Here is a 22,928-nt window from a genome sequence, read left to right as displayed (position 1 = left end):
GTATCCACATACTACAGGCACCTAGGGGGAAATATAGCAATCCCATATGACCATTCCTATTACTGTCTATATACAGTATATATATATATATATATATATATATATATATATATATATATAGGGTGGGCCATTTATATGGATATACCTTAATAAAATGGGAATGGTTGGTGATATTAACTTCCTGTGTGTGGCACATTAGTATATGTGAGGGGGGAAACTTTTCAAGATGGGTGGTGACCATGGCGGCCATTTTGAAGTTGGCCATTTTGAATCCAACTTTTGTTTTTTCAATAGGAAGAGGGTCATGTGACACATCAAACTTATTGGGAATTTCAAAAGAAAAACAATGATGTGTTTGGTTTTAATGAAACTTTATTCTTTCATGAGTTATTTACAAGTTTCTGACCACTTATAAAATGTGTTCAATGTGCTGCCCATTGTGTTGGATTTGGATTGTCAATGCAACCCTCTTCTCCCACTCTTCACACACTGATAGCAACACCGCAGGAGAAATGCTAGCACAGGCTTCCAGTATCCGTAGTTTCAGGTGCTGCAGAATGGGTAAAACAAAAATTGGAACAGGGCCCTCAGTTTACGCAGAAGATTTTGTTCAGTGATGAGGCAAACTTTTATGTGAATGGTGAAGTTAACAAACAAAACCACCGCTATTGGTCTGACACTAACCCACATTGGATAGATCCCTCCAAGACTGTGGGAACACAAAAAATGATGGTATGGTGTGGTATATGGGGTACAAAGATAGTGGGGCCATTCTTCATCAATGGAAACCTCAAGGCCACTGGATATGTGAAATTGCTAAATGATGATGTGTTTCCCTCTTTATGCACTGAAGCTGGCACGTTCCCTGAGTTTTTCCAGCAAGATGGTGCACCACCACATTATGGGTGTCAGGTCCGAGCATTCCTAGATGAACAGTTTCCTAGAAAGTGGATTGGTCGTCGTCGGCCAGTTGACTGGCCCCCATGGTCTCCTGATCTAACCCCCTTAGACTTTTATCTTTGGGGTCATCTGAAGGCAATTGTCTATGCTGTGAAGATACGAGATGTGCAGCACCTGAAACTACGGATACTGGAAGCCTGTGCTAGCATTTCTCCTGCGGTGTTGCTATCAGTGTGTGAAGAATGGGAGAAGAGGGTTGCATTGACAATCCAACACAATGGGCAGCACATTGAACACATTTTATAAGTGGTCAGAAACTTGTAAATAACTCATGAAAGAATAAAGTTACATTAAAACCAACCACATCATTGTTTTTCTTGTGAAATTCCCAATAAGTTTGATGTGTCACATGACCCCCTTCCTACTGAAAAAACTAAAGTTGGATTCAAAATGGCCAACTTCAAAATGGCCGCCATGGTCACCATCCATCTTGAAAAGTTTCCCCCCTCACATATACTAATGTGCCACAAACAGGAAGTTAATATCACCAACCATTCCCATTTTATTAAGGTGTATCCATATAAATGACCCACCCTGTACTTAGAATGTGCAGATAACAACCATTTGGCCCATCTAGTCTGCCCAATATTCTGAATAAATAGAAATAGTCCTTGTCCCTATCTTATATAAAGGATATCCTTATATCTATCTCATGCATGTTTAAACTCCTTAACTGTATTTGCAGGTACCACCTCTACAGGAAGGCTATTCCATCCACTACTTTCCCATAGACATGAATGGAGGGGGTCTCAGAAGTTTCTGAGACTGGAGAAGCAGCCCAGCGGGGACCAACTCCCTCACCAACCCCCCCCCCCCCCCCCCCCCCGCGATCAGACATCTTTATCCACTATCCTTAGGGTACCCGTTTTAGTGGGCAAAGATGTAAAATAAACCCCTCTAAGTTTAATATATCCACTTATTACTGCTGCAAAGGTACCATTTAATATATTAAGTCACGACTGGATTACCAGAATTCCATAATCACATGGATATCATGAAAATACATAGCTCTATAGCAGTAAAACATAAAGCCTTTCAATCACTAAGAGTGGATGCCATACATCATGTACTATGTCCTAGACACATAGTAAGAGCCAGCACATCATTAACTAGGAAACCTGGGTCGTTGCCATATTCAGATAAAGAGATCAATCTCTGCCCTCTAATGACTACAGGGTCTCTGTCTGTTATCTCCATCACATGACTGGGTGCCACATATGTGACCTACAAGGCCTTGTTTTGTTGTAATGAATACATTTTGCCCTACTTCCAACAAGCCAGCAAACATAAAGCTATTGTACACTCACAAATTAATAGGACTTTGAGTACCCAAAAGAGTCCTTTTCTATTGGTTATTACTATGCCAATGTCCTTTATACACAGCACAAGGAACATGCCAATGTAATTAACAGCATGGCACTAATTATTTAGATCACTTTCTCTCTTTCCCCTCACATGTGGACTGGCCTCCTATATGACTTTCAGAGCTGTCTGCAGATTTCCGTAGAGTTGGGGCTTATAACACTGGCATCAAACAAGTGTGATACTTATCTCGATATTACAGAAAGCAGATTAGTGACACATTACCTATTATAGCTTAACAACAATTACTTATGTATAATGAAATACAAATAATACAAGTAACTACTGATTTTAGCCTATGGCCTTGTTCACACGGCAGAGTTTGCCTGCAGAATTTTGTGGAAGAATTCCGCTGGAAATTCTGCTGAAATATACTGTCCCATTAAGGGTACTTTCAGACGAGCGGATCCACAGTGTATTTTATGCTGCAGATCCGCCGCTGAAGGACCCCTACAGGTTGCCTTTACATGTGCTTGCTGTTTCGAGCGGCAATACGCCGCTACGAGCAGACACACTGCTGCGATGTACAAGTTGCCGCGCATGCGCGGTGTGCTTGCTCACATCGCAGCCGCTCCCCTGCTCCCTGAGACAGGCCAAGAGCAGCCGCGATGTGTGGGTATACTGTGCATGCGCGCAGTGACTCGCACATCGCAGTGTGTCTGCTCGTAGCAGCGTATTGCCGCTCTGAGCAGCATACAGCGGTCCTTCAGCGGCGTATCCGCAGCGTAATACGCGCTGGTGATCCGCTCATGTGAACGTACCCTAATACAGTGGAATTTCTGAGGGTGAAATTCCGCATTCTGTAAAATGTAATGACCTGTCTTTAATTTTGCCGAATTCTGTGGCAGAATCCCATTGAAGTCAATGGGGATTTGAATTTCAGGAGAATTCTGTGTTTTGAGAACAGAGAAACTTTGCTAAAATCCAATGGAAATTCTGCCGGAATTCCACTATTTTGTTCAGCAAGCTTTCCCTGTGCCAGAACGGGTCCGGCGAGTCCATCCATCCAGTGTCCAAACTGATGAATGTGAACAGTCCCATTGAAATGAATAGGATCAGTTCTACAGTCAGCTTCCCCCCAGCACATTTTCTACAGCGTTGGAGGGAAAAAATGCCGGATGACGCATATATGTAAACGCAGCCTAAGAATTATGTTAGTTTTATTTGGTTAGTCTCAGGTAAACCATGGATACCACACTATGAAATTAAAATGAGCTCCACTTTAGAACAGATCTTACATCTTACTGATTCCGCTTTACTACATATATTGATGTAATTATGAACATGAATTACAGAGATAATGAAGTGATTTGTTGGGATCCTTGATGTCCTGATGTGTGACAGGTCCTGTAGACAATGGAACATTCCAGCTCTGCCTGACCTTACTACATAGGGGATAGGTCGTATTTCCCTGACGCCACATTAACATACATACTCTGCTCACTATGGGGGAGATTTATCAACACCTGTCCAGAGGAAAAGTTGCTCAGTTGCCCATGGCAACCAATCAGATTGCTGCTTTCATTTTAAACAAGACATCTGAAAAATGAAAGAAGCGATCTGATTGGTTGCCATGGGCAACTGGGCAACTTTTCCTCTGCACAGGTTCTGATAAATCTCCCCCTATGTATATTTCCTGTAATTCAGTGAAATGTGGGAGACAAGATGGAAGGCCACTTCTGGCAGCAGCTTTTGTCCTGGCAGAACATAAGGATGTGGTAAGTTGTAATACAACATGCCCAATTCTCCTTCCCCTGTCATATCATCAGTGGGGTACAGTCGGCAGCCCCCCTTACACATTTATTGATGCAAATATTTTATATTATTAATAGCAGACAATTATTTTACTGACTAAAAAGAACCATTCTCTACCTTCTTTTCATTGACATCAAGATGCTCCACTCCTCGTGCTCCTTCTGCGTGTATGTCTGTGAGTCTCTGTAGAAGCTCCGCTTTGGTAGCAGACATTGAATAGAACACAGATGACCTGATTCCATTCTCTGCAGGAATCTTCTTATTGTCTGTCCTATATATATAGAGAGAAAACAAAAATGAGGGTCACTGATGACAAAGGAGAAAGTGACTTTTTATTGTTGCCAGGATTGAACAAGTTTGACTAACACCATAACAACGTATTTATACTAAAAAGGCGACCAGTGACAGAAATTGAAGATACTGGGCCACCATGTAAAAATCCGTAACATGGTCCCCAGCTATAATGTTTCTTTATACAAGAATTTACATGGCACCGTAAGAGTACTGTTTCTATTGATTCCAAACACTTGATAAAATCATACAAATACATGAAAAGGACGAACACGGTGGCAGAAAAAAGGGACTCGCAATGGTCCTCGGCAGTATAAACTTGTACAGGTATCAATCATTATATAATACAAATGACATGTCAAGGTTACATCATACACACACCATATGGTAACAAGAAAATACAAAAGGTGTAATAGCAATGAACTATAACATTAGGCGGAAATAATTATAAAGTGCAAAGAGTAATACGCCATAGAGTGCAGCGCATACTGCCAACAATCTGCCAGGGAGCCACGGGAGCACCAGTCCTAACATATGCTATAGTAACAAATGACCTTTTGATTGCTATATTTATAGTACTGGTCTGCTCATATAGAAAACAAAGACCTCATGGGCTCCTTAGGCTCCTGGGTCTGACTTCAACTACACCACTCCCCACCCCCCATAGTAGTATAGGCACCGCGGCTCTCCTCATGCACGAAGCAGGCACTGCTTAGTGCACAGAGCTGTGTCGACCACCGTATGAGGTGGTGGTCACCACTTTTCCATATATATATATATAAAATATATAAATATTTTTTAAGTATGTATGTGACAAAAATCTGAAACAGTCACTCAGTTTTGCTTCGGCGACTGAGCTTCATAATAGACTAGCATTTTCTGTTCGATCTCTTGTCAGTAGTAACACTAGTATAGATAACACAAGTTCAGGCCATTCACAATAAATAGTAGTCACAGCTCCTCACCTGACCTCATGCCTTGAAAACTCTCCCAGAAAAATCAATGCACATATCCAGACTACAGATTCCTACGTCCATGTGGCTGTTGTAAAGCATCACTTTTGTTAAAAACAGCTGAGGCATGGTGGCTTCCACCATAGCCATGTGTATTAAAAAAAACTGAATAAATGATCTTCAATAGGAAAATCAAAACAGATTTGTAGACAGAAATATGTAATGGGATCCTGTGTTATTTGGTAGAGAAAAATAATTCTAAGTGATACCGTTTAAATGGAGAACTGGGTTTGTGCAGTATATGTATATAGCTGTCTTCTCACTTTCTACCAATAGATGGCACTGTACTCACAATGTCTAAGATTCATGTGTTTATTTCTCTAAGGGTGTGTTCACATGTTGCAAATACAAAAAAAAAAAAAAAAAAAGCCAAGAACTGAGCATAAATGGTGGTCAAGTATAAAGTAAAGACTAAGACAGTCAACTCCCCTTTTCAAATCCATTCCTGGTTTTGTTTAAAAAATTACTATTAAAAACCTGAAGATGTGAATACACCCTAAGCAACTATATATATATATATATATATAAATATATATATATATATATATATATATATATATATATATATATATATATATATATATGAGTCGAAGAATAAGTAATAAGGGAGAGAACTTGACAAACATTAATACCCTATGACAGTAGTCTCCAAAATGTGTCTCTCCAGATGTTGCAAAACTACAACTCCCAGCATGCCCGGACAGCCAACAGCTGTACGGACATGCTGGGAGTTGTAGTTTTGCAACAGCTGGAGGTCCAAAATTTGAAGAACACTGCACTACCACATTCTAGGAATTGGGGAACACCCTATAGTACATACGCTCTAAGTTTTAGAAATATCTCCCCAAATCCAATATTGAAAGGAGTGTTCTGGTTTGAGGTAAGTAAAGCATTGTAGTGAAACTATATACACTTTATGATATATATATATATATATATATATATATATATATATTTAAAGGGGTACTCCGGTGGAAAACTTTTTTTTTTTTTATCAAATCGTGCCAGAAAGTTAAATAGATTTGTAAATTACTTCTATAAAAAAATCTTAATCCTTCCAGTACTTATTAGCTGCTGAATACTACAGAGGAAATTATTTTCTTTTCGGAACATAGAGCTCTCTGCTGACATCATGACCACAGTGCTCTCTGCGGACATCTCTGTCCATTTTAAGAACTGTCCAGAGCAGCATATGTTTGCTATGGGGATTTTCTCCTACTCTGGACAGTTCATAAAATGGACAGAGATGCCAGCAGAGAGCACTGTGGTCGTGATGTCAGCAGAGAGGTCTGTGTTCCAAAAAGAAAAGAATTTCCTCTGTAGTATTCAGCAGCTGATAAGTACTGGAAGGATTAAGATTTTTTTTAATAGAAGTAATTTACAAATCTGTTTAACTTTCTGACACCAGTTGATTAAAAAAACCAAAAAAAAACTTTTCCACCGGAGTACCCCTTTAACCCCTTAACGATGCAGGACATATATTTACGTCCTCCACCGGCTCCCGCGATATAACGTGGGGTCACGCTGTGACCCCGTATCATAGCAGGTCGGTCCCGGCCGCCCGGCCGGCCGGGACCCGCGGCTAATACAGGACATCACCGATCGGGTAATGCCCTGTATTAACCCTTCAGACGCAGCGATCAAAGTTGACTGCCGCATCTAAAGTGAAACTGAAAGTATCCCCGCAGCTCAGTCGTGCTGTTCAGGACTGCCGCGGCGTCCGCAACAGCTTACAGGACACCGGGAGGATCCCTACCTACCTCCTTGGTGTCCGATCAGCGAATGACTGCTCTGTGCCTGAGATCCAGGCAGGAGCAATCAAGCGCCGATAACACTGATCAATGGCATGTTAATACCCTATGGGGCTATAACACTATAATAAAAGTTTGAATCACCCCCCTTTTCCCATAAAGATATTTATGATATTAAAAAATGTGTTAATGGCAGGTACACTTTAACCCCTTAAGGACGCAGCCCCTTTTCACCTTAAGGACTGAGCCCTTTTTCGCAATTCTGACCACCGTCACTTTACAAATTAATAACGCGAAAACGCTTTTACCGAATATTCTGATTCTCAGACTGTTTTTTCGGGACATATTCTACTTTATTTTGGTGGTAAATTTTCGGCGTTACTTGCATCCTTTTTTGGTGAAAAATCCCAAAATTTCATGAAAATTTAGAAAATTTTGCATTTTTCTAACTTTGAAGCTCTCTACTTGTAAGGAAAATGGATATTGCAAATAAATTTTATTTTTCTTCACAAATACAATATGTCCACTTTATGTTGGCATCATAAAATGGACATACTTTTGCTTTTTGAAAAAATTAGAGGGCTTCAAAGTAGAGCAGCAATTTTCAAAAATGTCATGAAAATTGCTAAATCTGAAGGGACAGATGTTACAGAACTACAACTCCCAGCATGCCTGGGCAGTCGAGGCATGCTGAGAGTTGTAGTTTGGCAACATCTGGAGGGCTACTGTTTGGGCACCACTGTAACAGTGGTCTCCAAACTGTGACCCTCCAGATGTTGCAAAACTACAACTCCCAGCATGCCCAGACAGCTTTTGGCTCTCTGGGCATGCTGGGAGTTGCAGTTTGGCCCCCCTAGTGGTTGCCACAGTAAAGATCAATTTACTTTCACTTTCAATCCCCCCCCCCCCCCCCCCCACTGTGGATTCCCTACCTGATCAGGATCCTGCAGGCTCCAGCGAAGATCCCAGGTCCCCAGGCATCTTCTGCAGGTATGGCCTCCATTTTCTTTCCAGAGCCCCTTGACATCCAGGGGCGGGCAGAACGGGGGGTTGCCATGGCAACCCCCTGTCCTGCACTGCCATTGGTCAGAACTCCGTTCTGAGTAATGGCAGGGGATAGGAGTAGATCGCAGCTTTGCGATCTCACTCCAATCCTTTAGGCTGATCGGGGCTGTTGCTGACAACTCCGATCAGCCCTATTTTCCGGGTGATCGGGTCACCAGAGACCCGATCAGCCCGGAATTGGAGAAAATCGCATGTCTGAATTGACATGCGATTTTCTCCGATCGCCGACATGGGGGGGTCTCAGGACCCCCCTGGGCGATGTGCCAGGGTGCCTGCTGAATGATTTCAGCAGGCATCCGGCTCCGGTCCCCAACCGGCTAGCGGTGGGGACCGGAATTCCCACGGGCGTATGGATACGCCCTGCGTCCTTAAGGACTCGGAATGCAGGGCGTATCCATACACCCTGCGTCCTTAAGAGGTTAAACAAATGGGATTTAATAGTGTTACTTTGTCCTTGTGTTATTTTACATTATGACTCCTAACTTTCATTTCTGAGCTGATTTGCTTTGGTTTCTTTGTATGTATGGATTACTTGGTTTGTTACCAACATCTGGTGAAAATTTCATAGCACTTTTGGAAAGTTATTCAGTGAGAAAAATGGTGATGTATTAAAAACTTATTTCACGCACTAAAAAAACAGATGTTTTCGGTAAAGGAAAGAAGGTAAATGGTTGCAACTGAAACCACTAAGAAAAGGGTCACACATGCAGACAAAAACATGCACTCATTTAACCCCATAAGGACGAAGCCCATTTGGACCTTAAGGACTCAGCCTTCAAAAAATCATAACTCTTTTATATTTTCATCCACAGAGTAGTATGAGGGCTTGTTTTTTGCGCGACCAGTTGTCCGTTGTAATGCCATCACTCACTTTACCATAAAATGTATGTCACAACCAAAAAAAATACTATTTGGGTGGGGAAATTAAAAAGAAAACCGCAATTTTGCAAATTTTGGAAGGTTTTGTTTTCACGCCGTACAATTTACAGTAAAAATGATGTGTTCTTTATTCTTTGGGTCAATACGATTAAAATGATACCCATGATAACATACTTTTCTATTACTGTTGCGCTTAAAAAAATCGCAAACTGTTTAACCAAATTAGTACGTTTAAAATCCCCTTATGAGGGCCATTTTTGGTATGAGGGCCATTTTTTTGCGCCGTGATCTGTACTTTTTTATTGATACCATATTTGCTTATATAAAACTTTTAATACTTTTTTTATGAATTTTTTTTGGAATAAAATGTTATAAAAAAGCAGCTATTTTGGACTTTTTTTTTATGTTCACGTTCACCGTACGGTATCATTAACATTTTATTTTAATAGTTGGAATATTTACGCACGTGGCAATACCAAATATGTATTTAAAATATTTTTTTTTACACTTTTTGGGGGTGAAATAGGGAAAATGGGACAATTTACGTTTTTATTGGGGGTGGGGGTATTTTACATTTTTTTTACTTTTATTTTTTATTTTTTTTAACTTTTATTTTTACACTTTAATAGTCCCCATAGGGGACTATTTATGGCAATCATTCGATTGCTAAAACTGTTCAGTGCTATGTATAGGACACAGCACTGATCAGCATTATCGGTCATCTTCTGCTCTGGTCTGCTTGATCTCAGACCAGAGCAGAAGACCCCGGAAGATGGCCGGAGCAAGGTGAGGGGACCACCGGCCGCCATGCTGGATGATCGGATTTCCGCGGCAGCGCTGCAGGGGATCCGATCATCCATTTAAAGTACCGCAATGCTGCAGATGCCGTGATCTGTATTGATCATGGTATCTGAGGGGTTAATGGATGCAGCTGGATGTCCGCCATTACAGGTGGGTCATGCCGCGCATGACGCGAGCATCGCTCCGATGCGCGCGGTTATGCATAGGAAGTAAATATACGTTCTGGTGCGTTAAGTACCAGCTCACCAGGACGTACATTTACGTCCTGCGTCGTTAAGTGGTTAATGGTCAATGGCAACATGTGAGAGAGTTTTTACCATGGTAGTAGATGCACAAAATCAGGCAGATTGAGAGAGAATTAAATGTATAAGAGTTATAGGTTGGCTAGCTTTTACCTGGGGGAAAAAATACAGTTTGGTACCATAGTTCTGTATTTAAATATTCCTCCCTGACCTCACCCTGAGGACACACACCCTTCTAGTTCCACCCTAGCTACACCCCATACTGTTTCTCCCATTGAAAGTAGCTAAAGGGGTATTTCAGGCCAAAACTTATTTTTTTTATATATATATCAACTGGCTCCGGAAAGTTAAACAGATTTGTAAATTACTTCTATTAAAAAAATCTTAATCCTTCCAATAGCTATTAGCTTCTGAAGTTGAGTTGTTGTTTTCTGTCTAACTGCTCTCTGATGACTCTCGTCCCGGGAGCTATGCAGTTCCTATGGGGATATTCTCCTATCATGCACAGCTCCTGGGATGTGACATCATCATTGAGCAGTTAGACAGAAAACTTCAGAAGCTAATAACTATTGGAAGGATTAAGATTTTTTAATAGAAGTAATTTACAAAGCTGTTTAACTTTCTGAAGCCAGTTGATATATATATAAAAAAAGGTTTTGCCTGGAATACCCCTTTAACAGAATCAGTCAAGTTGGACATACCTATAACAAGCTCCTAGGTCGGTGAGTAGATTTATGCTGCCTGAACCACAGGCAGAATCAAATTTTAAAAGCCTCCCTTAGGATTGGTGAGTTTTACTCTAAAACTCTTTAGTGTATCAAAGGAAAACATAGTTCCAAACAACAGAGGAAAACAGAGTTCCCAATGCAGTTTGTGGGCTTCCGTGTTCATGCCCGCCCCCTCATGACGTCACAGCCTGCCCCTCAATGAAAGTCTATGGGAAGGGGGCACCACGACAATCAAGCTCCCTCCCATAAACTTGCATTGAGGGGGCGGGACGTGATGTCACATGACGGGGCATGACGTCACGAGGGTTCGGGTGTGAACACAGAAGCCCGCACACAGCGTTCGGAACTCAATGTTCTGGACACTGGGTAGCGGAGTAACCCTTTAACAGGTCTCTCCCTAAACACAAAGCCAGAAGAGAGCCATCTCTCCTGGTGGCATCGTGGAAGTGGTCTGACTGTCTTCATCCCACTAGACTCAGCTTCATTACCAGGTTTCTCCCTATACACAAAGCCAGGTCAGACCCATCAAGCTGGGTTGGGTAGAGGAGGGGAAGCTGGAGAAAGTGCCTCCTGGATGCTTCCGATGCTGTGGGGGTTTCATAGTAAAACTTAGTTGTTCGTGATGAGGAAGCCTGCTGGGATTCTGTGGTGCCCTTAGTTGTGCTGCATAAATCTGCTGACAGTCTCGCAGTTGTCTGAAACTAGAAAAAAAGGGTTTGCTTTTGTTCCAGGAGCAGCATTCTTGTCCTTGGGCTATGCCTAGTATTGTAGCCCAGCCTATTCATTTCCATTGATTTTTAGGGCAATCCACTTGTTATACTTGTTACTATACTGTAAATCCTTAAATGGAAGACTAATTCCTACCTACCAAACTATTTTGCACAGTTCAGAAAAACATCAACTTCAGATGTTACAAAGTAGTTCTTACAAAGTATAGGGCATAGTTGTCTTGTGTCCTTTCCTCTCTTATCATATCCACAAGTGACTGAACTGCCAGCACTATAGGAAAATGTTGTTCCCAATATCACTTGCTTGATGGCATGAGAAGTGGCCTGAGACGTTATTAAACTATGTCAATGTGTGCCAAACACCATGTTTATTAATATCTTCTAGATACCCTAAATAAAATGTAGTTTGCATTATATGTAGCCAAGCCAGAGGCTTCAGCACAAAGCTACCAGTATCTATAAAATAAGCTCCTAAATTAAAAGGATTATTGATGGCCTAGCCAGAGGATAGGCCATCAATCTCTGATCGGCAGCACCCAGCACCCATGTGGATGGGCTGTTCAGCACACCACACTAAACAGTGAGTGGGGCTGGAAGTTCTCCGCCTTTCATTGTATAGTGGTGGTGCCAGGTAACTGCAGCTCTGTTCCCATTCACTTCAACAATTTATTCCTTTTTTTTCTTTGTTTTAAATTTTTTTTACCAACAAATACATCAAGTTTATACAAGGACTCAATACTTGCAGTGTTAAAGAAGATATGTCTTACTAAAAAACCTGACCCCTATCTGCAGGATATGTGATAAGTTTTAGATTGTGGGGAGTCTGGGGATCCTGAACAGAGCCCCTAGCTTCTGGGCTAAACCCTGATTGGTGGCAACCATTTGGAGTTAATCCCAATTTCTGTGTTTTCGTTTGTATACTCGCTTTTTAACCCTTTGACGCAAATGGATGTTCATTAACGTCCACTTGCAGCTCCCAAGGTATGACGTGCGCTCAGCAGGTGAGCGTGCATCATACCCGGTGGATCCCGGTTGCTATAAGCAACCAGGTCCCACGGCTAATGCCGGCATTAACCCTTTAGATGTGACGAAACCCTTTAGCCGCATCTAAAACGAAAGTAAACATTGCCGGTTAGCTCAGTGGTGAAATCACGGTGTCCTGAACAGCTTGCAGGATGAGAGGAGGAACCCTACCTGCCTCCTCGATGTCCAATCGCCGAATAACTGCTCCGTGCCTGAGATCCAGGCAGGAGAAGTCAGGCAGCAGAAACACTGATTAATGCTATGCTATGGCATAGCACTGATCAGTGTAAGAGATCAGTGTAATGCATGTTATAATCCCCTATCGAGGCTATAAGTTTGCAAAAAAAAGTGTAAAAAAAAAATAATAATAATAAATGTGATTTAACCCCTTCCCTAATAAAAGTTTGAATCACTCCCCTTTTCCCATAAAAAAAACTGTGCAAATAAAAATAAACATATGTGGTATCACCGCATGCTTAAATGTCCGACCTATAAAAATATATCGTTATTTTAACTGCACGGTCAATGGCGTACACATAAAAAAAATTCCAAAGTCCAAAATAGCGTATTTTTGGTCACTTTTTATACCATAAAAAAATGAATAAAAAGTGATCAAAAAGTCCGATCAAAACAAATATAGTACCGATAAAAACTTCACGGCACAAAAAATGAGCCCTCATATTACCCCTTATATGGAAAAATAAAAACAGTTATAGGGGTCAGAAGAGGAAATATTTCAACGTATTAATTTTGGTGCATATAGTTATAATTTTTTTTAGTAGTAAAATATAATCAAACCTATATAAATTGTGTATCCTTGCGACCATAGGGAGCTACAGAATATAAGGTGCAATTTTTACCGAAAACTGCACTGCGTAGAAACGGAAGCTGCTAAAAATTACAAAATGGCTTTTCTTTTTAAATTTTGCCCCACAAATAATTTTTTTCTGGTTTTGCCATAGATTTTGTGGTAAAATTATTAATGGTATTAAAAAGTAAAATTGTTGGTGCAAACAACAAGCCCTCATATGGATTTTTAGGTGGAAAATTTAAAATGTTATGATTTGTAGAAGGTGAGGAGGAAAAATCAAAAGTGCAAAAATGAAAAATAGCCAGAGGGAAGGGGTTAAAGATTGACCACAGGTTCTCAATGGGATTAAGATCTGATCAGTTTCCAGGCTATGGACCCAAAATTTTAATCTTTTGTTCACCAAGCCACTAAGCTATTAATTATGTCTTATGACATGGTGCTCCATCATGCTGAAAAAAAACATTTGTCCCTCACCAAATTGCTTCTGGATCATTGGGAAAAGTTGCACTTGGAGGATATTTAGATACCAGCAAGTGCCAGGACCATCCTCTAAAGACGTTTTAGCTAGGAGATTGGTTCAACACCAGTGCAGACCTTTCTCAGGAATAACAGCAGGCATGTGGCAGTGCATCTGCACGCACAATGAGGCGAAAGCTTTTGGAACCTTTTTTTCTCTGATGTAGCTCCCTTCAGACTTTTTAGGACATCTGGAAGAATGATTGGCCAGAGAAGAAAAAGTGAGCGCTACCAATAGTCCTGTCGTGCCAACAGTAGAGCATCCTGAGACCGTTTTTGTGTGTGTGTGTGTTGCTCCATCCAAGGGAATAGGCTCACTCACAATTTTGCCAAAAAACTTTGCAATTATTAATGAATGGTATCTAAACATCCCCCAAGAGCAATGTCTCTCAATGATTCTGGAGAAATTTTGTGATGAACCATGGTTTTTCCAGCATCATAGAGCACCATGTCAAATGGCAAAAATGTATAACTAAGTGGATCAATGAACAAAACATTGACATTTTGGTTGCATAGCTAGAAAACTCCCCAGATCTCCCATGAAAACCTGTGGTAAATCCTTAAAAAGAGGGTGGGCAAACAAGAACAGAGAAATTGTGAGAAACTCCAAGCACTGATTTGGCAAGAATTGGTTGCCAGGATTTGGCCCAGAAGCTGATATTCAGCATGCCAGGGAGAATTGCAGAAGTCTTAGAAAATACTTCCACTGTTGATATTGAGTCTTTGCATAAAATTGATGTATCTGTTCAGAAAAATGTTAAGACTTATGAAATGCCAATAAGTCTACTATCATAGAAACATCAGACTAAAAAAATATGACGCAGCAAACTTTGTAAGAAATCACATTTTTTGTCAGTCTCAAAACTTTTGGCCACAACTGTATGTGGTGACATAATATGTAATATGACAATAAAGTGTAATTATGGTAGATTTTATAGAAGTAGAAAGATATAATCATTTTCTGAGCTACTTACATTTCATTTTCTGCTGCAAGAACATTGTCTGGAACCATCCTCTCTTTGAGCCACCTTCTATTATTTTCCCTTAGTGTGCAGGTGCTTTTCATGAACAGGTCACCCATTAAATCCATAGTGGTCTTCATCTTGAGCTCTGGATCTAAAATGTCTGCTAGAGATTTGTCCTTGCTTACAATCTCCTTGGCCAACTCCTGAGATTTCACATCTTCAGGAGTCATCACATTTGTGCTGGCCTGACTTAAGATGCTTTCAAAGGTAGAGGTTTTCTGGTCAGAAATTTCAAGTGCTGTGGAGGAGGTTGCCTCATCCTGAGTTGGGGGATAATGTAAAGAGCTGGAACTCCATCCTATGGAGCTTGTTGAAAACTGAGGTATTTGAGTCTGAGCAAGTTCAGAATTATTCACAGGTAAACTAAAGGTTAATGGATGTAAAGTTCTGTCTTCCTTGTCTTTATTTTCTGTATTGTCTACTAGGATAGGATACCTATAATGAGAGGAAAAGAAAAAGATGTTTAGGTGCCTTCTTCATATCTTTTGACATCCTTAAAGGGATATTTCACATGCTAGAATTTTTTTTATATATTGCTGGGGCCCAATAAAAAAAAAACATACTCACCTACCTCCCTGAGAGATCATCCTGGGAAGTATTCTGGTCCCCCGCTAAACACTCTAGCTGCTACTTCTGAGAAAGACTTGTCAAGGCAGTGATGGACCCCTCAGCCAATGATTGACTGAAGCGGGACACCGCTGTAGATGGTAATTGTCTAAATGGGCCGTCACTGCCGAGACAATTTCATCTCAGAAGCAGCAGTCACCTGGGGACAGGAAGACTGCACAGGGGATCCCAAGTGATCTGACTACTGAGGTAGGTGAGTATGTGTTTTGCTTTCATTTTCATTGTGGCCCCAGCAAGATATCAAAAATTCTAGCATTTAGAAAGACTTAAATCTGTAATCTTTTAAGAGCATGTCCATGAAAAGAAAACAATAGCTGTTTTCTTTTCAAAAGCAGTTCATCTGTCCACAGATAGTATGTGGCCTTGCAACTTATCCCGATTCATTTTAATGGGACTACATTGCAAAGGAAAAAACTAGAAAATCACTACAAAATAGCACAAAGAAATGACTAATACAATGGTCCATAGTTCCCAAGAGAGATCAGCAGTCCAGTATTGATTCTTTTGGGATGGGCATAACAGTACAATATCCTCTAAAATTGGACAATCTTAGAATGAAATGGTCATCATTTATTTCAAACTTTATATAAAGGAATAGTAACAACTTCGCAAAAGTGCTTTTTTTCTCTTCCTATTAACCTTCGTCTCCCCACTTTGTCAAATCAACCGATGCCAGAAAGTTATACAGATTTGTAAGTTACTTTTATTTTAAAATCCTCAGCCTTTATGTACTTATCAGCTGCTGTTTACTACAATTGCGTAGTTCTGTCCAGTCTGACCACAGTGCTTCTTCTGACACCTCTGTCCATGTCAGGAACTGTCCAGAGCAGGAGAGGTTTGCTATAGGGATTTGCTCCTACTCTGGACAGTTTCCTGACACAAACAGAGGTGTCTGTAGAGAGTACTGTGGTCAGACTGGAAAGAACTACATAACTTCCTTTGTAGTATACAGCAGCTGATAGGTACTGGAAGGATTAAGATTTTTAAATATAAGTAATTTACAAATCTGCTTAACTTTATGGCCCCAGTTGGTTTTCCCACTGGAGTACCCCTTTAGTGTTCATTTGATCTGAACAGCTTATTTCCATCATGTGTTTTCAAAATGGACTAGTGGATCACTGAGGGATCAGTTGATATGCTGCCCATGCAAGTCTATGTAGAGGAAAGGGATGAGGAATGATATGGGAGGGGAAGTAAGATCAGAGAGCAGGGGGATTGCTGAGAAATTGCAAAGAGACTATACAAGCTAACTGTAAGTATTTAATCCCACCCAATAGCTCAATTCACATCTTAGACTGTTCAATACAGCTGCTCTATAATGTCCTCCATGCTTATGCTTCTTAGGGTATCTATAGAGACATAGAAATGTAGGGTTCCCTTTTCTGAGGCTAGTAGAGGCTAGTCTCCACCCTCTAACTCATGGACAGCTGAGAAAAAGAGATAGAGTCCACTGAGGGGAAAACATATAAAGGCTAGACATTGCATTACTCCCATATTGGCACACAGGGCAGCTTATTCTAGTCACCTGACAGGTATTGCTTTAAATAGTCCATCAATTAACACCCTTAAGATGTGTTTACATGCAGCAGATTTGTTGGAGATTTTTATGTGATGGAAAATTTAGTTCCATACTTTTGAATCGAGTTGATTCTACAGGTGAACGAGACAGTTGTAGAAACTTTTGCAACTCATCTACCTCATGTGAACATTAACCTTATATCCTAAAACAGTTATTATGAGATGATTGGTAATTGCTCAATAAGTTGTGCAGCACTTACTTTTCATTTAAGTTCTTCCTTAGGGGGGCAGAAGGAACATGTTGTATTTTCTCTTGACTTTCCTTAAGAGATGCATCTTTCAGAGAAGGTGGTGGAGATGGAGATGGAGTAATGAATGGACTTTCAGGAAATGTATCTTTCTCCTTGACAAACACTTCATCATCCTCTTCATCATGAACAACCACAGGAGAGGATAACTGGAGACAAGACTCAGATATACGGAGAGATACTTTTCCATTGTTGGAAGGGGTCTCTGGCTCTGATGAGCTTGTGCTCCACATTGTATTCATTTGCCTTCCAATAGAAGAACTATTCTCAGCTACAGGGCATGGAGTATTAGTGTGAGGTAAGTTCTCTTCTTTTCCCAAATCCATACATTGAATTTTCAGAATTGGTGGTCTCTGTGGTGGAAAAGACTTTGTTTTTTCATAGTTGGTATTTACTAAATTATCAGAATGTGAACTTAAATCCATAGATGTTTTATTCTTTTCTTTGTCTAAAGACATATCAGTATTTTTAGGAGGACATAAATTGCCTTCAATTGCAAGAAAGTCTTTTGACTTAAGACTAGAAGAAAATTGTGTAATTTTGGATGGGTTTGGATGGCTCAAAGAAGTTATGGTGTTCTGCCTTCCACTATGTAGATGATTGTGTACTGTAGAGGCTGGAGTGAGGCTTTGGGCTCTGGTGTGTCTCTGAATCCCCATTTGTATGGTGCGGGATGATGGATGGGTCTGTTTCTCTCCTCCAGGGCTAGTATGGTGGGTGGTGTAAGAACTGAATGCTGGCTCGTGTGCTACCTTTTCTGAAGCATCTTCAGTTTTGCCTTTAGGGGGCCTAAAGAGAAAAGTTATTATTTATTACACTGGTTTCTTACACATATTTATATACACTTGTACATAAAACGTATGAATATTTAATGCAAGTAGTAATCAATATTACACTGAATGAAAACACATGGTCACGGATACGGTCACAGGACCTTATTACTGGATCATAACATATACTTTAAATATCACAGTTTTATAAATTATGTAGGCAAAGGATTGAAAAAACACAATAAGTCTTCGTTGTAGGCATTTACTGTTCTGGTTCAGGGCATGTAATAAATCTGCCCGTTCTCTAATTAGATGTGCCAGAAATCTGCCCAATGGGCACCACAATTCTGTCCATTTGTTGTCCCCCATTGTAGGAACACAAACAGCTCTATATGCTGGTAAGGTATCTACTTACAATGTGCTGTAGTAATTCTATGAGCTGAATAGTCTGCTGGACACATTACAAAGTTAAAAGGTAATAATGATATTGTTGGAATGAGTGTCTCTTCAGTTCAGGGAAAGGGGGTAGGGTAAGGGTTGGGGGAGCTTCATGGAAATTTTTTAAACTGTCCCTTTAAGATATGATACATATACATTATCTGTTAAAATAACAATATGCAACCAATTATGTGTGCATGTCTATGGAGGAGCTAGGAGAGAAATTATGTCAAAAAAGGATAGAAAGTCTGTGAAAAAAGGTGATAAAAGGTGAAATTGGTCATGTGAGGAATGTGACTGGCTTGTTCCAAGTTTGTATAACATGTTGGCCTTTATTCCTTCTCAAATGTTCTTGGAAGAATGTTTGCATTTATTTCCGGTACATTCAAGTCAAACATTGAATATGTTTTTCAGCATTAGCAATTCCAGTATTATCAGCAACTCACCGAAGTCCTGTACCAGTTGATACATATGACATGCTCTTGACAGACACCTCGTGTTTCACACTAAAATCCTGAAATAATAAAATAAACATTTAGTTACTTGTTTTGTGTTTAGTCAATTATGTAATGTCTCACTCCCATAAAGGTGCACTGAGCTTCTTAAGAAATGTCTTTCCAGGTTTTTACGATTTGCTTTGTTTATTCACTTTGATGCATGATCGTCAATAATTTATTATTGATGATATAAAACTGTGGTAAATAGTAAAAGTATTCATGCACACTGTTCATTCTTATTATCATGCAGATAACTTTTTTAAATATTCCATGTTGCCAATACACTTAACTGAGCCCACCTAACACATAGTCCTACAGTCAACAGACATTGTTTTTCTGTTTTGTCTGTTAGTCAAACTATATGAGAAAATATCCAATATTAGGAGAATCTGGGATTTTCTGACACGCAGACTAGTATGGCAATATACTGTACATATGAAGAGAGCGTGAAGTCGGCTACTACTTGCGAATATGAAACACAGTGTTATGATAGGTATAGGCTGGTAGTTAATAATGTGCCTCCTGGAGGTGCTCTGCTAGTGAAGGTAAGAGGCAGAGGATCTTAGGAGAAAGCCTTGGGTCCAATGTATGCATGAATATAACGGAAATATAATAGAAAGCGGCAATTCACCAGGATTAGCAGGATAAAATCTTCAATGCTCACGAAGCGCATGATGCTAGCGTAGTAGCTACAGCCTTCCTCGTTCACCTGTTCCTCCTCTCCCCTCCACGCTGCCATGTTAAAGATTTTAACATGAATGAAATAAAGCATTGAAGATTTTATCCTGCTAATCCTTGTGAGTTGACGCTTTCAGTTATATCTCCGTTATATTCTAGTATGGCAATATATTTACTGGAAAAAAAGTATAGCCAGAGTCCCTTATAGTGCAGTATGTGATACATGACATGGTCCGCACACATGATAAACTCTGGAAAAGATTCTCATCTTGTTTGAAACGTGTGTGAGACACAAGCACTCATGTAGGCCTTTAGGCTTATGGAAGGATGTCACCACATCATGAAACCCATGACTAGGAAGACAACAGTTAGGAATCACAAGAAGGCAAGTAGAGCGGAAGACAAAGCCTTGGAAATCTGGTGTAAACAGTCTGTGAAGGAAACACTTGGATTTTCTGTAAATTACAGGTTTTCAAGGTTTTATTGCTTAAAACAAATGGATAAAAACCATAACTTATTTTAAACCATGAATTCTCCTAAGATTCAAATCAATACAAAGCAATGATGCTCTTAAACGTGTTATGCATTTTATCTATTTCTTTAAAGAAATAAAACCTTAGAAAACTGCTTTACAGAATATCCAAGTGTTTCCTTCACATAGAATGTTCGTGCCAGATTTCCAGGGCACCAGATTTGTCTTCCATTCTCCTTGCCTTCCTACAGATCAGTATGATTTAATTTGTAAATAACAATTTTTGGCAGGAGACTGCTATGGGAGCAATATTGACCCACCATTTGCTAACATATTTATGGACTGATTTGAGAACTAAATATGTCAATGACACATCTGAATGCTGTGTGGTCTGGTGGCACTTCACAGATGACATATTTGCGAATTTTTTAGCAACATTAATTCCATTTATCAATTTGGCATGCAACATATAATGCTTTTTCCATTTTTTTTAAACACTTTAACAATTAACGCAGACTTATTCCAAGATAAAGAAATTTAGAGAAAAAAAAGTGCTTTTGTATAAGAATGAATATATTAGATTTACTCTTATCTAAACAAAGCCAATATTATAGGTCACAAAAAGAAAAAGCCCTTTCAGTACTGTATATCAAGGCAAAGGACATTCCCAAGACAAAAAAGTGATACTATATAAACTGTAGGTATGCTCCCTTTGGAGATACAGTTAGCGTTCTCCCTTTGTGTTTATTTAGAAACATCTGTCATGACTCTACCTGGTTCTGGCAAAAGCTTGCTTGTTGACTATGCTTTCTCTGTTTGTTTATTCCCTGTGTTTCAAACCCTGTGTGTCACATTGGGCAGGGATAGAGTGCAGCCCTAAACTTGCCCACACCATTTGTTCCTGCCTACTTGCGTACCCGTCCTAAACAATGGGTCCACAACCAGAAGGACGGTCCCTACCTAACTACGTGCAGGGATTGTCACGTCTAAATAATAAAACACAATACTATAGAAGTCAGAAACAGCTAGAGGCACACAAAACTAGTAGAAATAAAATTAGACAAACACACAGGAAAGCGAGGTCAGACAGGCCGGGTAAGCAACTTGAAATATACGGGGAACCAATAGACAAGAGCCGAAGAGAGGAGAAGAGCCATCCATTTGAGGATCTGTTGCTTATGGCGAATACTCATGTAGGCAGGGAAAATGTCTATGGGTGAGCTCAAGGCTTCACATATCCCTGTCCTACATGACAGCACCTATGCATCAACAAGATTACAGACTATAAACAAACGCTGTAAATTGTGATCCTGTAGTCATTTGTTACTCTCCTTCCTCTGACCCTTGTCTTTGCTTACATACAGATAGTAGCAGATGAACAAGGGGAGACATCTATTTCTCCTGACTGCCCAATAAACATGCATGTTTGGTCCAAAGGAGAATATGCTGCTGCAAGACACCTCTGTACTCTCCTGGCACCATTGGCTCAGCTGCACGGGGAACAAATGGTTAAAAAGAAATCTAAACTGTCCTCTTCCAATACTCCCTCAAGCTGTCAGGGGAAAGGTGGATGCTCCCATACTTATTAGATTGTTAGCCATGCCTGCTAACATCAGTGGTTTTAGTCAACTTGAACCTAATGTCTGTTACCAATTTTATGTTATACTAGAAGTAGAAATAATATGTGCAATGAGGAAATGTAGCATAAAGGAGTTTATAATCTAATCTGTATATTGGCAGATGTGACATTTTTTCCCACATTACAGGATTGCAGCTTTTTGCATTTACCGTAAGTGCCTGACTCTTTACTCTTGTCAGTCAGTGAGTAAGCTCCATATTAGGGGATTGCCAGCAACGCTCCGAGGAACCCAAGCGGTGCAGTGATCTCATCAGAGAAAAGTTCATACCTACATAGATCAACCAATAATTCAGGATGGGTTATCTGTACACTTAGTGCCAGCATTTACTGAAGTTAATATTCTAAGTCCCTAAGTCTAAACAGAAAACAGAAGACTAGATTTGCATTTATCTGCATTTGAGACTAATTGGCCTCACTGACAAAAATGTATCTAAGGTTCTTAGAAGCAACAACCCATTTCTTGATATTGGTTCAATCTAATAATAATAGCAAGAGCCACATTTGAATACAGAGCCATGGTGGCCATACGCTATCCCATTGAGAATCTGTTGTCTCTTTTTGGACTTATTAGGCAAGAATGGGTTGGCTCAGTAGGATTTGGCTTAGTAGATGATATCCAGCAAGCCGGGGAGAATTGCAGAAGTCTTGAAATAGAAGGGTCTACATTGTAAATATTGAATATTTGCATAAATGTTAGAAGCATCAAATCCATCACTCCCCTTTAATCCAAGTGTCATATCCTCTGTGAGAAATTGTTCGGCTCTTACAAAACAGTGGTCCAGATTTATTACTTTGTCTATGACAAACCCTGAAGTGATACCCATAGTAACCAATCACAGCTCAGCTTTCATATTTGAACACTCTTGTAAAATAAAAGCTGAGCTGTGATTGGTTCCCAGGGATTGATACATCTGGGCTATTATCCATTTTATCTCTATACCTTATATAGATAGACTGCACAATTTATTTGGATATTTGGCTTGTAGGCATTGTGTTGTTTTAAACAATCCAATAAAAGTTATATTTCAGGT

The 22,928-nt window shown here is 40.0% G+C and overlaps 1 protein-coding gene across 3 annotated transcripts in view; it reads right to left on the bottom strand.

Moving 5' to 3' along the window:
• Positions 1 to 22,928, bottom strand: part of SHROOM3 (shroom family member 3) — a 339,127-nt gene that overhangs the window by 10,277 nt on the left and 305,922 nt on the right. For all 3 annotated transcript variants that reach the window (XM_056568789.1, XM_056568790.1, XM_056568791.1), the window contains 4 exons: positions 19,058 to 19,125; positions 17,356 to 18,192; positions 14,900 to 15,385; positions 4,195 to 4,348 (listed from right to left, as the gene is read on the bottom strand). In XM_056568789.1, coding sequence (XP_056424764.1) covers positions 4,195 to 4,348; positions 14,900 to 15,385; positions 17,356 to 18,192; positions 19,058 to 19,125 — 1,545 coding nt within the window. The remainder of the gene's footprint in view (positions 1 to 4,194; positions 4,349 to 14,899; positions 15,386 to 17,355; positions 18,193 to 19,057; positions 19,126 to 22,928) is intronic.

Source organism: Hyla sarda, chromosome 1, assembly GCF_029499605.1.
Source record: "Hyla sarda isolate aHylSar1 chromosome 1, aHylSar1.hap1, whole genome shotgun sequence".
Classification (NCBI taxonomy): domain Eukaryota; kingdom Metazoa; phylum Chordata; class Amphibia; order Anura; family Hylidae; genus Hyla; species Hyla sarda.
The sequence above is the reverse complement of the archived record's forward strand: the minus strand, read 5'-3'. Positions and strand labels throughout refer to the sequence as shown.